General features: G+C 53.9%; 1 protein-coding gene and 1 long non-coding RNA gene across 4 annotated transcripts in view; both read right to left on the bottom strand.

The window, feature by feature from the left end:
- The window catches only part of MGAT5B (alpha-1,6-mannosylglycoprotein 6-beta-N-acetylglucosaminyltransferase B), a 66,565-nt gene extending 65,331 nt beyond the window's left edge, over positions 1 to 1,234 (bottom strand). For both annotated transcript variants that reach the window (XM_060133645.1, XM_060133646.1), the window contains exon 1: positions 1,167 to 1,234. In XM_060133645.1, coding sequence (XP_059989628.1) covers positions 1,167 to 1,234 — 68 coding nt within the window. The remainder of the gene's footprint in view (positions 1 to 1,166) is intronic.
- Positions 1,235 to 2,837: 1,603 nt separating this feature from the next.
- Positions 2,838 to 12,261, bottom strand: LOC132511546 (uncharacterized). 2 transcript variants are annotated; one of them, XR_009537640.1, is made up of 4 exons: positions 12,047 to 12,261; positions 7,623 to 7,692; positions 6,216 to 6,256; positions 2,838 to 3,585 (listed from the first exon to the last, which is right to left on the bottom strand). It is a non-coding gene; the product is annotated as an uncharacterized LOC132511546 (long non-coding RNA). The 2 variants fall into 2 exon arrangements; XR_009537639.1 differs by lacking the exon at positions 12,047 to 12,261 and having other exon boundaries at positions 7,623 to 8,248.
- Positions 12,262 to 16,697: the final 4,436 nt, after the last annotated feature.

Consider the following 16,697-nt stretch of genomic DNA (forward strand, 5'->3'; position numbering starts at 1 on the left):
AGCCACGTGAGCCACGGTCTTTCCATTAGAAGGAAAACCAGCGGGGGGCATGGGAGGGGCCGGGTCTCCGCCTCAGGTCTGGAGGGGAGGGCCTCAGATCTGGCCCCTCCCGCCCCCCAAACTTCGGGCAGAGCCCGTACAGCTCCTGCCTTCGCGGGCTCCCTCCCGCGCCCGGACCCCACCTGTGGCCGCATCCCGAGTGCGGCCCACCCCCGCCCCCCGCCCCGGGCCCCGCCGCCCCCTCGGCGCCCTCCGCGGCTCAGCCCCTGGGCGAGGTGGCATCCTGACTCCGCTGGGCACCCATCGCTTAGCGCCCCTCCCCAGCCCCGGCTGCAGGCCCGGCTCCGATGGCGCTTGGGAGGAGCGGGAGCTGCCCCGGAACCGCCGGGCTCTGGGGGCCCCTGGGGTGGGACTAGCAGAACCCAGGCAGACCCAGACGGCCGTAGCCCTGCCTGGCCTTGACCGCCGAGGTTGGGGGGGGGTCGGTCTCCGCTTCCATCCCGCCTCCACGCTCTCGTCGCCCTTCCGCCCCACAGCGCCGCCCCTGCCCCAGCCTCTCCAAGGCCCGCGATCGGGGATCGAATTCCCATCAGAGGGGGTCCTTGCCGCAATCTCGGGGACCCTCCCGTTGGACAGAGGCCCGCACCCCGCGGAGAGGAGTGCGCGCAGAAGGCGGGGTCAGAGGGGGTGGGACAGGCAGAGGGGGTGAGCGGGCCGACTTAGGGCTCCACTGGCCCGCCAGGTGGGGGTACCGCCCCGCCCAGAGCGCTAACTTTGCCGCGGGGGTTGGGCCGTCCGCGAGGTGGGGAAGGACCGGAGGGGCAGGGAAGGGGTACCCTGGCTTGGGCGACTTCCAGGGTCCAGGACCACAACATCGGTGACTTCTGCCCCCATTCCCACCTTCACACCCCGAATCCTCTCCAACCTAGACCAAACTCGGTACCCGTCCCAGAGTTACACACCCTCCCTACCCGAACCGGAACCCCAGCTCCATCCCTTTCCCAGCCCCACTAGCCACCACCGAGGGCCGAAGCACAAACCGCCCCCTCTGCTAACGGGACAGGCAGCCTTGGGACAGACACTCTGGCAGGGGCTGACCTCGCCCACCCCAACCCACGCCCCCTTGGAGAAAAAGACCTCCCACGCCAACCGGGAAACAACTTTACCGAAAGGGTCTCAGGGTGACCAGGCATCTTCTGACCATTATCTTCCCATCAGGGTTGACTGTGATCATTGTTCAAACTTGTCTGGGCGAGGAGCCGCGGGCGAGGCCGGACGCACCACGGTGCGTCCCGGGCCCTGCTCCTACCACGTCCGGGCCACGAACCCGCTGCGGGCCGAAGCCGGGTCCGAGCGACGCGGGGGCTCAGCGGCTTCGCTGCCCGGGCCGTGGCCCGCGGGGTCGGCGCGGCCTCGGCGGGCAGGGGAAGGGGAGCGCGGCGCGGCTGCCGGAGGGCGGCGAGGGCGCCCGGCCGGGCCGTCTCTGCGTCTCTGCCCTCCCCGCTTCACATTCTGGGGGCCGGGAGGCGGCGCGCCCCCAGACCGCCGGCCACGCGTCTGCCTGCTCGGGCTCGCTCTCTGGGCGGGACGGCGCCGCGGCGCGCAGACGGGCTCCCCGCCGCGGTCGCCCTCATCCCCGGGCCCGCGCCCTCGGTGCCGGCTACAGGCAGCCCCGGGCCCGCGCCCCGGCCCCTCGCGCCTCCGGGCCGCGCCGCTCCCGGGCCCTGCGCCGCGCTGCGCCCATGGCTCCGGGCAAGGGCGCCCCGCGCCCGCCCTGCCTCCCGCTCTTTCGTCTGCCCGCGCTCGGGTGTCCGGCGTCCGGCCCCGCGCTGCGTTACGCCCGGAGGCGCCGCATTGTTTCCTTGGAGGAGGCGGCCAAGCAGCGGCTGGGGCGGCCCAGGAGCGGCCGCCGCGCTTCCTCGGCGCGCTGGCGCCACCTCGTGGCTGCGGCCCAGCAGTGCGTTCTCCCGGCCCGGGGCGGGGCGCGGGGGGCGGGGGCGGGCGGCGGGCTGGATTTCGGAAGCATCCCGGGTGCCACCAGCTCTGAGGGCCGAGGCCTGCTTCGGCTCCTGCAGAGCACAGAGGAGGTCGGCGCTGGGAGGCGATCCCCGCTTCCGCGCGGTGCCAGGGCCCTCCCTCCGGTCGCCGCCGCTGCCTCTGCCGCCACAGTGGGCTTCTGCAATGGCCCCTTCACACCCACAGTGATTTCGCTTTGCAAACTTCGCCCATCCTCTGGCCCTCTCTGAACAGAAACTGCAGCAGCTCCCCTTTGCTTTCTGATTTCAAACTCGGCCTGTGACACTGAGGCTCTCCCACTGATCCCAGAAGCAATGGCGCGCCCTGTGGGTCTGGGTTCTAGTTTCAGACCCTCCATTGACCAGTGGGTGATGCCTAGAGTCAGGGGGACTCCCGGGCCTCGGTCTCTCTGCTATGAAATGAGAGTGACCCGAGGTTCACTAATGCACCTTCCAACTCTGTAAAGCGTGCACAGCCCCCCTTCACCCCCACCCCACCCTCCCTCCACTTCTTGACTCTGGAGAGGTGTTTGCCACCGCAGAGAGGGGTCAGCAGCCCCTGTGAGCACCCGAGGCACGGCAGCTCCCAGAGCCAGGCCTGGAGCTGAAGATGCTGCTCAGTCAGGAAGGGCACTTGCCAGACCAGCTTGGCCAGGCACAGACGGAAGAGCCCAAGGCCTCAGGCCACGTGTAAAATGACATGGATGACCCTGAGGGTCTTTCTACAAGACAAAACCTTTATTCTGGTCCATCCAGTCCCTGCCTGGTCCAACTAGGCCCCCAGCCCCCAGCCCCTTTGCTGCTCGCCTAGCCCAACTCCCAGCCCCTTCTGAGCCATTTCTCACCAGCTGTGACTCTTGTTCAGTTTCTCCTGCTCATTCCTCATCAAAATTCACCTGTCCCACGTTCCATTACCTCATCGCCTTGCTCTCCGCTGATATGAAAACCAATGATGAATGGGTGTTGGCAGATTAATATGTTAACTCCTGCTAGGTAGCCAGTTTACACCGAACAAGGACACGCTGACCAGGCCTTCGTGCCGAAGAGTGACAAATGGTGACGGGAAATTTGGGCATCACGGCAGGCTGGCCAAGGAGATCTCTGAGGGTGGGGGGGTGGTCTCTCCTGGGGTCCCACTTGTCCCTGGGCACCTACATCTGCTACACACTCAGACAATAACTGAAGCCTTGGATGTCAGGGCAAAAGCCACATCTACACTCGGGCATGAAATGCCCCTTCCCATTGTGTGCACCTCTCCCGTAAGTTCAGGGGGTCACATTTGCTCCTGGTTGGCATTTAGGCCAAAAGGGAGGGGAGAAGATGGGGGTCCCCCCCAAGGTGTGGCTCATCTGGGGAGGTGTTCTCCTCTCGGCCGGAAGCCAGATTTCAGAAGGTGGGAGAGGGTACCCCATTGCAGGCTCGAGCCAGGCAGGGAGGCTTGGGGCAGACAGCGAAAGACGCTGAACCAGACCACCCTGCTGCCTCTTCCTTTCGGAGCCCATTTCCCCTTTGTCGGCCTCTTGTCTGTGGCGAAATTCAGTGTACGTGGCCCTGCTTTCTCTCCGCTGTGCTGCAGACATTAGGGGAAAACTTGTGAATTGCCAGTCGTGAATTGCCGAGCACCTCGGAGCCCTCGCAGCAGGTGGTTATACTTTTCTTGTTATTGTCTACCTGTAGCAGCTGCTGCCGGCGCCTCGTCCTACCCACCGGGCATCCAGCTCTACATGCCAGAAGACAGACCACGGAGGATACATGTAACGCTGCCTGAGGCTTTTTCCTGGCTGTGAGAATATGCTCGAACATGCAGGGGCAAGATAGAAGTATCAGGGAATTCATGCCCTGGAAGCAGCCCTCAAGGGCTCCCTCTCCCTCAGGTGGGCTGCTCGGTTCCCAGAGTTCCCTGAGCTCCCTCTGCCCACAGCGGTAACCAGCTCGGTCATGTACCCCATGTTGGCTTCCTTCCTTCCCTGCCTCATCCCCCACTCCTCCATCCGTGTTCCTGAGGCCACCTCCCAAATAAACTACTGGCACTTGAACGCTTGTCTCAGAATCTATTTCTGGAGAACCCAAACTAAGACCCTGGCTTATAGGCCAGTGGTTCTCAGCCCTGACTCACAGCAGAATCACCTGCAGAATGCAGTCCTTATTCTGATTCGGTACCTAAGATGGGCCCTGGGCATTTATTTTTGGCCATGTTGTACGGCTTATAGAATCTTAGTTCCCCGACCAGGGATTGAACCCGGGCCCTCGGCAGTGAAAGCACCGAGTCCTAACCACTGGACCGCCAGGGAATTCCCGGCACATTTGGGGGTTTTTTTGGGGGAGGGAGTTGTTTTGTTTCGTTTTGTTTTTTAACATCTTTATTTGAGTATAATTGCTTTACAATGTCACATTTGTTTTTTAATGCCACAGGTTATGCCCACATAGCTGGCCAGGGTGGAGAACCATTGGAGAAACACCCATGTTCTAGATACATACCCACAGCCTTCAGATAAGCAGCAGAGTGACCCGAAACAAATGAGAGGAGAGTAGGGGACACTTCTGCTGGGGGACACATCCAAGGACCCAGGATGCCGGCTCACACCACATTCCAAAACCCTCCCCTTTCTACTGTTTTACTCTTTTGAGGCTATGAACAGAACCACAGCCTAGCCCAACGTGGGGGGTCAGGTGCAGACCCTGCATCGGCCCGGGTGCTCTAACCGTGGCACTTCCTGGCTCTCTCCCGCTGCCCTCTGCATGACCCGATGGTCTGGCTAGAGGGGTCAGGAGGAGCTCAGCACCAGCAAGAGGCCCTGGGCAGGCAGGGGAGGGTCTCTGTCCGAAAGGGGAGCAGGACTCCAGGGAAGGAATTGGGGGAAAGTGGGTGATGTACTACTGTTCGGGGGTGTCGTACTCAAAATACCTAGATGGTGGGCCATGCAAAGAAGGGAGGGGTGGGCTTCCCTGGTGGCGCAGTGGTTGAGAGTCCGCCTGCCGATGCAGGGGACGCGGGTTCGTGCCCCGGTCCGGGAAGATCACACATGCCGCGGAGCAGCTGGGCCCGTGAGCCATGGCTGCTGAGCCTGCGCGTCCGGAGCCTGTGCTCCGCAACGGGAGAGGCACAACAGTGAGAGGCCCGCGTACCGCAAAAAAAATAAAAGAAGGGAGGGGAGTTATATTAGTCTCCTAGGTATGCTGTAACAAGCGACCACAGACTGGGGGGCTTCAAACCATAGAAATGTATTATCGGGACTTCCCGGCGGTCCAGTGGTTAGGACTCGGTGCTTTCACTGCAGGGGGCCTGGGATCGATCACTGGTTGGGGAGCTAAGATCTGGTATGCTGTGCAGTATGGCAAACAAAGAAAAAGAAATTTATTCTCTCACAGTTCTGGAAGCCAGAAGTCCTAAATCAAGGTGCTGGTAGAGTCAGTTCCTTCTAGAAGCCCTGAGGGAGACTGTCACGTGCTCCTCTGCTGGCTTCAGGCGGGGCCCAGCACTCCTTGGCATCCTCGGCCTATAACTGCATCTCTCCGGTCTCTGCCCCTGTCTCCGTGTGACCTTCTCTGTGTGTGTCTCTCTGTGTCCTCTCCTCTTCTTATAAGGACCCCAGTCATTGGATTCGGGTTCACACTAATCCCGAATGACCTCATCTTAACTAATTACATCCGCAAAGACTTTGTTTCCAAATAAGGTTATGTTCTCAGGTTCCAGATGGACATGAATTGGGGGTGGGGGGGCGGGCGGGCACTGTTCAACCTACTTCAGGGACCTGGTAGAAAGGGGCTGGAGTGATCAGAGAACGCCAAAGACTGGAGGTCCCTGAGGGGATGTGCCGCCATTGCTTTGTGTGACTCTGGACCCAGTTATTTCAAGGGAGTCAGAAACCTGGGCTTCTTACGTGTGGCCACACAATTTTAAAATGCAGACTCAATATTTTTAGAACATTGTGCAAGACCGATAAAATCCGTTGGAGGTCTGCCATCTGGGTCCTCCTGCAGATGTCACCCAAGGGCAGAGCAGGGAGCCCACCAGCCCTGCCCACCCAGCAAGTCCAGCTTCCCTGAGGCCAGGTCCCCCTCGCCGCAGCAAAGACACAGTGCTGCCCCCAGGAAGGTCAAGACTCCTAGTGGTTCTAGGGGCTCCCTGGGGACCTCCCTGCCCCCTTGAGGGCCCCCCTGGAGTCTCCTGGGGCATCACAGCTTTGACTGCACACCCACCTGCCCAAGGCTTCAAGGTTGCTTCTGGAGCTCACAGCGGCCTGGGGTGGGAAGAGGAGAGAAAGAAACATGTGGTTTACGGTGTTTGAAATCCCCATTTAATGTGCTCCGACCGCCGCAGCAGACAGCACATTAAGAGGCAACAGGCCATTGTCCTTTGCCGGAGAGCAGAGCATTAATAATGTCATAACAGCGTTCACTGACACTGCGCACAAATCATCAGCCGCCTCTCTGGGCGGGAACAAGAGCCGCACGCAGCCTAGCGCCGGGCCTGGCAGCTGAGAAGCGGGGAGAGCTACCGCTCCAATTCATCTTTCATGCTTTCTGTTTCACATTTAGCCTAATCTTCCGATTGAAAAGCAGTGTCTGGGGTTTATTTTTATTTATGACAGAAGGCCATTCTGCCGCACAGCTTGTGAGAGCAGGGAACACAGCCATCGTACTTCCCTGTTCTACAGGGAAGTTAGCGGCTGTGTCTGTGTCTGTGTCTGTGCGTGTGTGTGGACGGGCAGGGAAGCCCAGGACAGACTAGACAGGGGACCCTCCCAAGTGGACCCCATCCCAGCGCCGGAGACAAGGGCAAGCTCTTCATTTAACATGTTATTGAGCACCTACCAGGTGCCCAGAAATGACTCAGGGATTCTAAATATGTCACCACAGCTATATGGCTATTTTATTTAAATTTTCTTTAGCAGGGCAACTTGAAAAACATGACCCCCAGGACTCCCCTGGTGGTCCAGTGATTAAGACTCCGTGCTCCCAAGGCAGGGGGCACGGGTTCGATCCCTGGTCGGGGAACTAAGATCCTGCATGCCACGTGGCACGGCCAAAAAATTATAATAACCAAAATTTTTTTTAAAAGACCCCTTTCTTTCTGGACAGTTTCCCCAGTTGCATCACAGGTCACTGCAGGAGTACGGGAGCAGCCATCTGGGGTGAGCAGAATCGTGATCTCCCAAAGACGACCATGTCCCAATCCCCATAATCTGTGAATATGTTATGTAACGTTGCAAAAGGAGAGTAAGGCTGCAAGTGGAATTAAGGTTGTAAATCTGCTGACCTTAAAATAGGGAGATCATCCTGGATTATCTGGGTTGGCCTAATGTAATCACAAAAATCCTTAAATATGGAAGAGGGAAGCAGCGTGAAAAAGACTCGACCGGCCACCTCTGACTTTGAAGATGGAGAAAGAGGCCACAAGCCAAGGAATGCAGGTGGGCTCCGGAAGCTGATTCTCCCCAGAGCCTCCAGGAAGAAAACAGCCCTGCTGTCACCTTGACTTTAGCCCCATGAGATGCATTTTGGACTCCTGATCTCCAGAACAGCAAAATGATTGGTACATTTGTGTGGTTTTAAGTCACTACGTGTGTGGTTACTTGTTACAGCAGTAATAGAAAGCTGACATACCGTCTTTTAGAGCCACCACTGCCAGGCACTGCAAAGGCTGATGTTCCCCGCACACAAGCTCATATCTCCACTTCACAGATGAGGAAACAGAGGTTCGGAGAGGTGAAGTATCTTGCTCAAGGGGTCACTGCAGATCCAGCCTCCAATCTCAAGCCCAGCAGACCTCAGAACCTATGTCACTCATTGTGTTCAAAACTCTGGTCCAGGGGTCCTGGGGGGCAGGCATGAGCAGGCATCCTCCAAAGAGTTCAGCCCCCAGGAGGAAAGCTCCCTCCCTCCAAGAGCTGCTGGTGGACATGGGAAGCCACCCAGCTGCCTCGGTTTCCCCCTTCTTCTCCCCGAATACCCCTGGATCATCTCAAAAGAGCAACTGCCCAAAGGCTCCCCTCTCTGGTGTCCATTCAGGCAAGGGTGATGCAGGATTTCAAGTTTCGCTGGGCTGTGTCTCAGACCACCTTGGAATCTGTCCCTTTTTAGCAAGATCTCCTGACATCCAACCCCATGTGGGACCGTCCCCTACTGAGAGGCACGGACCTCCCAACACCCGGCAGGTGTGGAAAGCAGTCCCTTCCCCCTTCATCAATCCCACTCTGCCTCTGCTTCCCACGCCCCAGCTTGTTGTGGGAGAGCCGTGATCCCTTCTAGGTCCCTTGAGAGGTTTGAGGAGGAGGCAGATGAGGGAGGGTGAAGATGCACTCCACCAGCTAGGAGAAGGATTTTTATCTCTTGTTTACCAATGTGCCCCAAATGTCCTGGACAGTATCTGACACAAGCTACATCCAGTAGAGAAGTTTGGGCAGGGAAAAGTCGAAGGGCTGGTTCTAAGCAGCCCAGTTTCTAAGCCCAGCCTGACCTGTCGTCAGCTGGGGCCATTTCTCACTTTCCCTTCTGCACCCCACTTCTACTCCGCAAGCCCCCCCCCGTGAAGTATTCACTCCCACGCCGTCCAAAGAGTTCCTGCCCCAAACCTTCCCTACTTTCCACTGTCACCAAATCTGTTTCCTTTGTGCAAATCCCCATTCACTCTGAGTATCACCCCCAAGGTCAGCCTCCCTGTGCTATTCCTGGCTTTTTGGGGTGTATATACACATAGCCCCCAGGGCATGGCCTGGCCCCTGCCCTGCATGCTCACCTGTGCACCTGAAGGGCAGCAGTGTCTGCCCAGATCGAAGCTGCCTCATTCTGGGAATTCCCTGGTGGTCCAGTGGTTAGGACTCAGCTCTTTCCCTTCAGTGGCCCGGGTTCAATCCCTGGTTGGGGAACTAAGATCCTACAAGCCACTGCCTCACTCACTGCAGGAGTCTGGAGTTACAGGGGCCTGTGCTCCAATCCTGCCACCGCATCCCTGCCTTAATTGGGCAAATTACTGTCAGAGCCTCAGTTTCCTCATCTCTAAAGTAAGGATTGCACCTACTGTATAGCACAGGGAAATATACCGAATATCTTGTAATAACCTATAACAGAAAAGAATCTGAAAAAGAATATATATATATGATCCTACTGAAAACCCGAATGAACTTTTGGCCAGCCCAGTATGTGTGTATGTATAACTGAATCTTTGCTATAACCTTGAAATTAACACAACAGTGTAAGTTATCTATACTTCAATTTTTTAAATGGTTAAGTAAATAAATAAAGAGTGAGGATTGCACCTAAGGACTTCTCACGGGGCCTGATACCTAGTAAGTGCTGATTTTTGTCTGTCTTATTTTCCTACTAAATTATAAGCTCCTCAAGGACTAGATACAGGCACAGAGAAAGATAAAATCATTGTTATTATTAGCTTCCATTTCTTGAGCACCCACCTTGCACCAGGTACGCGTCTCATCAATTTACACTAAGCCCGCAAGGTCGCAGCTACTATTTCACGAACAAACACTGAGACTCAAAGGATGGAGTAATTTCATTCCTAGGTCAGTTCCCAAGAGAAACGAGAGCACACAGCCACACACAAGCCAGTACACAAACGTCCACAGCAGCATGATTCAGAATAGCCAAAGAGTGTAAAAAACCCAGGCTGCTCACTGATGGATGAATGCATGAACTGTCGTGTGTCTGTATGATGGAATGCTATCTATTCAGCCTTAAGAAGGAATGATCCTCAAAAAATTAAAATAGAATCACCATATGATCCAGCAATTCCACCTCTGGGTATATACCCCAAAGAATTGAAAGCAGGGTCTCAAGAGCAGTGTTATTCACAACTGCCAAAAGGCGGAAGCATCCCACATGTCCACTAACAGAAGAAGGAAAAAATAAAATGTGGTCCATCCATACAATGGAACGTTATTCAGCCTTGAAAAGGAAGGAAGTTCTGACACACTACAACATGGATGGACCTTGAGAACATTATGCTAAGTAAAACAAGCCAGTCACATATTGTATTATCCCATTCATCAGAAAAGTACAGAACAGGCAAATCTATAGAGATGGAAAGTAGATTACTGATTACTATGGGCTTGGGGGAGGGGAATGGGAGTGGCTGCTTATGGGTAGGGGGTTTCTTTCTGGGGTGATGAAAATATGTAAGACTGGATAGTGGTGATATTTGCACAGTCTTATGAATATACTAAACCACTGAATTGTACACTCAAAAGGGGTGAATTTTATGTGAATTATATCTCGATTTTTAATAAATGAAATAACTTGCCCACAAGTACACAGTTAGTAAGGGGGAGAACCGAGATTGGAACCCAGATTCTGTCTCCAAGCCCGAGCTCCCTGGTTGCTCTGTGCTCTTGTATATCTGCAGACACAGCACAGAGGGCGCTGTGGACCAGACACCAAATAAATGCTGCTCTGACTGGCAAATGCTTAAGAAGTGAAGGACCAGGACCAGGCCCCTGGGTTCCCAGCGTGAAGACAGCCCTTGTTCCCGGCCTGTGACCCACCAAGCCCCCCTACCGAGGGTCTCCAGCGTGTTATTGCAAGTACTTAAAACTTTTCTCCTAGAATATGGGTCACAAGCCCTGTCTCCCCACTATCTTTTCTTCTCCAACTGATGAGAAAGAATCTTAATTAAGTGCCCCTTGGCTGCTGGTTTAATTCCATAAATATAAAATTGAGGCAAGCTAATAAAGCCATCAGTCATCCCAAATCCCAGCAGTTCTCTGAGGGCTTTTTTTTTTTTTAATAAATCCATCTTTAAGATGATAATGAATTAAGTCTTCTTTGGAATATCCGAGAAAGCTGTGGCCCAGTGAGGTGACGCTGGGGAAAAAGGGACTTGTCACCCCTGCATGAAATCTCTCACAGGACCCCAGAGGGCACACACTTCCTCCCACCCCCTGTGAGGCCAGGCCTCCACCTCTCCACGGGGCCCCATCTCCTCAGCCTGTTCCTTCTTGCTTCTGCCCAGGGTGGCTGGGGGGCCGGGGTGGGGTGGGGTGTAGAGGGTGAGGGTGGAGGGGTGTGGGGAGATGGGGGGCTAGAAGTGCGCCCCCTCCTGGTCCCACTCTCTCACTTCATGGAAGTCAGAGGTATTTTGTGTGACTTTCCAGGAACACGTTGAGATGTCTCAGATGTCTCAGAGTATCCTGCCCTGCTCCTGAGCTGTACTCAGTCCCACCTGTCGGCACCTGTCCCACAGGTGTGGCCCGCCCAATCTTAGACTTGCCCTCAGGTGACAAGGGGGGAGCTCAACGAACTCAGATGGTGACATTTTTCAGTTTTGTCCTAGACAGATTTCTCCTGACTCCGCCTGCATCTTTTTCCCTTGGTGATCCTACTGTGTGTCCTTTCGCTGTAATATACCTTAGTCGTAGGTACAACTCTGTGCTGAGACCTGTGAGTCCTAGTGAATCACCAAATATGGCAGCAGCCTCGGGAACCCCAGACACAGGGGAACCAAAGAGAAAGACGGGGACTAAGTGGAAATCCAATGAAAACTGTCTCCATTCAAAACAGGAATCAGTTTGTGCTATATTGATGGGTTACCTTGGCTACAAGTAATCTGAAAACTTAGAACCCCTTCAGCATAACAGTCATGGAAGACGGGAAGGGGCTGGCCTGGGTGAGGGTTGCAGTGCTGAATGGGATCCCGGATAGGCGTTGCAGGGAGTCAAACCCTCAGAGAACTGCCCAACATCCCAGGAGACAGGCACGGCCAAAGTCTGCTGGTGATGGGCCACCCAGAATGGTTAGGATAGGGGGGGCCCCAGGGCAGAAATCCTGCTCCTTGCCTGTAGTAAACTGGGCAGCTCCAGGCCCTGGGGCTCTGACCACACCCACCCTCTCCAGGCCTTCCCAGCTCATGTCACACCCTTTTCCAGGGCTGTAGATTCCAATCTGTCCCAAGGGAGGTCTTCCTGGTGACTTGTTTCCACATCCATCCCCCATCCTTCCTCCCCGTAATACATTTAGGCACCCATGATTCCTCCTGAGGGGGTCTACTGGGCCGTGCACTGTCCAAGGGGAAGACTCACCTCGCTTCTCACCTTGACCCACAATGCAGTTAGGGCATCAGGATTTGGCAGTGACCTTCAGAAGGTCTCCAACAATGAGAGTGGCCGGCAGGCATGACTGGGACACAGGGAGCAGAGCAGTGGCAACAGTATGACTCAGAGTCCCAGCAAGCGCCTTGGCCTGAGGGTGTTGGAAGCCATCCATCAGCTCCACACCAGCGCTCCTCCTGTTTCTCTCATCACAGAACAGATGACTCAGGACAGCCACATTCAAGGAAACAGGAGCCAAGCTTGGCTGCTCCTGCCCTGACCGGACACTGATTGATACTCTGACAACCTTGTAGAAATGGCATGCTGCAAAAGGGATGGAAGAGAAAGTGAACAGTGGGGTGACATTAATCTAAAAAGCTTCTACGTAAAGAAAAAGGAAAGCTTCTACGCAGCAAAGGAAACCATCAACCATCAAATAAATCAATAAATATTTTTTAAAATAGCATGAAAAGGCAACCTATGAGTTGGGAGAACATATTTACAAACCCTGTATCCAATAAGGAGTTAATAACCAAAAAAAACCAAGAAATGCATACAACTTAATAGCTAAAAAAGGGACTTCCCTGGTGGTCCAGTGGCTAAAACTCTGCACTCGCAATGCAGGGGGCCAGGGTTCGGTCCCTTGTCAGGGAACTAGATCCAACATGCTGCAACTAAGATGCTGTGTGCTGCAACTAAGACCCGGCACAGCCTAAATAAATAAATAAATATTTTTAAAAATAGCAAAAAAAAAACAACCCCAAATAACCCAATTTAAAAATGGGCAAAGGACCTAAATAGACATTTTCCCAAAGAAGACATACAAATGGCCAAGAGGTACATGAAAAGAAGCTCAACATCACTAATCATCAGGGAAATGAAAAACAAAACCACAATGAGATATCATCTCACACCTGTTAGAATGTCTAGCATCACAAAGGCAAGAGAGGGCTTCCCTGGTGGCACAGTGGTTGAGAGTCCACCTGCTAATGCAGGGGACATGGGTTCGTGCCCCGGTCCGGGAAGATCCCACGTGCCGCGGAGCGGCTAGGCCCGTGAGCCATGGCTGCTGAGCCTGCGCGTCCGGAGCCTGTGCTCCGCAACGGGAGAGGCCACAACAGTGAGAGGCCTATGTACCACACAAAAAAAAAAAAGGCAAGAGATAGTGTTGGTGAGGATGTCGAGAAAGAGAGTTTTTGTGCACTGTTGGTGGGAATGTAAGCAGGTGCAGCCACTATGGGAAACAGTATGGAGGTTCCTTAAAAAATTAAAAATTTCCATGTGATTACCATATGATCCAGCAATCCCACTTTTGGGTATATACATGAAGGAAACGAAGTCACTGTCTTGAGGAATTATCTGTACTTCCATGTCCCTTGCAGCCTTATTTGCAATAGCCAAGGTATGGAAACAACCTAAGTGTCTATCGACAGATGAAGGATAAAGAAAAACTATATGGGGACTTCCCTGGTGGCGCAGTGGTTAAGAATCCCCCTGCCAATGCAGGGGACATGGGTTCAAGCCCTGGTCCAGGAAAATCCCACATGCTGCGGAGCAACTAAGCCCGTGTGCCACAACTACTGAAACCCGCATGCCTAGAGCCCGTGCTCCACAACGAGAAGCCACCGCAATAAGCCCGTGCACCGCAACAAAAAGTAGACCCTGCTCACCGCAACTAGAGATAGGCTGCACGCAGCAACAAAAACCCAACGCAAAAAAAAAAAAAAAAGAAATGAGGTTTTTTCCTCTCCTGATAACCAGGAAAAATAAGGAAACGATGAATAGGCTGAGGAAACAGCATAAACAGGCCTGAAAGAGTTAAGCAATCTTGGTTATTCTTTAGTTGTTACTACTAAGAAACACTTGTAGCTAGACTTGTCCTTCACAAAGCTGATTGCTCTCTGACTCCATACAAATTACCCTTTGCACCTGGCACCTCTCTCCCCCTACACTCCCTTGTGGCACTCATCGTTTCAGAAAGAAGGTCACAGGCCGATAACTTCAGGAACACCAGACCCGGTTGATGAGCCACCTGATGCCAGCTTTGGCCATGAATTTACAGAAGAAAAGAAATGCAAGACCTTCACTACTTTTGATCCTTTATCACATGCCCCAGACTGCGAGCCCCACATATAAAATCTTCTCCAGTTCCCCAAGGAGGGGGCACAGTTCTTGAGGTGTTAGCCTACCGTGTCTTCCCTTTGCCTGGCAAAGAAAATAAAAAGCCTCTCTATTTCTTATCTTCCAATTCTCTGTCTCCGTATTGTTATTCGGCATAGGTGCACAGGGAGCCAGATTTGGCAACAAGCTCAAGGGTGATACCAGGAGGCGGGAAGGATGCTCAGGTCCATGTCCTCATTAAGGAGGAGGGACGGGGCTTTCAGGCCTGGGAACCACTGGTAATGCTCGGCGGCCACTCACGGAGCTGCCTGGCTGCACCTTCTCCAGGGTGTCCCTGAGACGTGGAGCCCAGAGGACAGAGCGCAGGCCGGGAGTCAGCAAGGGGAGGGGACACCCTGTCCCACCTCTGGGCTGACTCCCTGGATGGTGTGCTGAGCGGCACTTTGCTGTCTTGCTTCTTCTTCTCGGTACAGGTTTCACTGGCCCTGGCCCACCTCCAAGGCCAGGCCTGAGCTCTTCTTCGGTGGGTCCGGGCCAGCGGGGTCCTTTCCGCAGGGTCCGATCCACGGAAGCAGACGTCTGTGCCAGGAAGGGTCTGAGCTGCTTCCCCACCCCGTGAGCTTGGGGTGAAGGTGGCGGCCCCAGCCTGAGGCAGGCCAAGTGGGGCCCCAGGATGCCAAGCCTGGGAGGGGCTCACAGGCCCAGTCTCTGCTGCTTCTCGTGGGTTCATTCCCCTCACCCTGCAGATCCCCCTCGTGGGAAACAGCCTGGGTCATCTGAAGGCCCCACCCCACTCGTGCTCCTGTTCCCAAAGAGAGAATAAGACACCGTGTGTTAGTTTGCTCAGGCTGCCACAACAAAGTACCGCAGACGGTGGGCTGAAACAACAGAAATGGGTTTCCTCACAGTTCTGGAGGCTGAAAGTCCAAGGTCGAGGTGTCGGGTGTCTGGTCTCTCCTGAGGCCTCTCTCCTTGGCTACACATGCTGCCTTCTTGCTGGGTCCTCACAGGGTCTCCCCCGAGCACACACATCCCTGGCGTCTCTCCATGTCCACACTTCCTCTTCCTGTGAGGGCACAGTCACACTGGATCTGGGCCCATCCTAATGGCCTCGTTTTAACTTAATCACCTCCTAAAGGCCCTGTCTCCAAACACAGTCACAGCCTGAGGCTCTGGGGTTGAAGGGACACAATTCAGTCTGTAACATACAGTCTACAGGACCTATTCCTGGACACTCTATTTATTTTTTTATTTTTTTTATTTTTTTGGCCTTGCTGCACAGCTTGTGGGAATCTTAGTCCCCCGACCAGGGATTGAACCCAGGCCCTCAACAATGAAAGCACTGAGTCCTAAGCACTGGACCGCCAGGGAATTCCCTAGACACTCTCAAAACAGGAGGAAACAAAGGCAGAAGCCACCTCCTCAGCGCAGCTGCCCGCCACTGCCTCCAAGAGACACAATCTCAGCTCGTCGCTATGACCCACCTCTGGGTTCAAATCCTGCACTGATGGTAACGATCCAAATTATGTAAATTAAGTTTGGGGACAGGGGCTTCCCCAGTGGCACAGTGATTAAGAATTCGCCTGCCAATGCAGGGGACACGGGTTCGATCCCTGGTCCGGGAAGATCCCACATGCCGCGGAGCAACTAAGCCCATGCACCACAACTACTGAGCCTGCGCTCTAGAGCCCGTGAGCCACAACTACTGAAGCCCACACGCCTAGAGCCTGTGCTCTGCAACAAGAGAAGCCATTGCAATGAGAAGCCTGCACACGTCAACAAAAAGTAGCCCCCCACTAGCCGCAACTAGAGAAAGCCCGCACACCACAATGAAGACCCAATGCAGCCAAAAATGAATTTTAAAAAAATAAATAAATTTATTTTTTAAAAAAAGTTTGGGGACAAAGGAAATATTCCAAAATATTGAATGGCAGACTTATGATGGGTTAAATTTTTTTATCTTCCAGTTTTTTTTTTCGGTTAGTATGTATTAACTATTGTTTTAAATGAAGTATTTTCTTCCAATCCTAATTCAGCCACTTTACTGTGAAACCTTGGGTAAATAACTTGTCAGAGGCTTAACTTCTCCATCTGTGAAATGGGGATAACACTGCTTCCCTTAAGAGTGGTTGGAGAATTAAATGATGCTACTTACGTCAGTGGTTTCCAATTTTTTAGTCCCAGAATTCCTTTACCCTCTTAAAAATTACTGAAAATCCCAGAGAACTTTTGTTTACATGCATGGTTGATCAATATTTATAATATTAGACATTAAAACTGAGAAATCTCAATTTTAATCTATCAACTCACTTAAAAAATAGCAATAGGGTGGGGACTCTCCTGGTAGTCCAGTGGTTAAGACTCCGTGCTTCCAGGGGCTTCCCTGGTGTCTCAGTGGTTAAGAATCCGCCTGAAATGCACGGCATACGGGTTCCAGCCCTGGTCCAAGAAGATCCCACATCCCGCAGAGTAACTAAGCCCGTGCGCCACAACTACTGAGCCTGTGCTCTAGAGCCCGCGA

The sequence above is a fragment of the Lagenorhynchus albirostris genome, chromosome 20 (assembly GCF_949774975.1).
Source record: "Lagenorhynchus albirostris chromosome 20, mLagAlb1.1, whole genome shotgun sequence".
Classification (NCBI taxonomy): Eukaryota; Metazoa; Chordata; class Mammalia; order Artiodactyla; family Delphinidae; genus Lagenorhynchus; species Lagenorhynchus albirostris.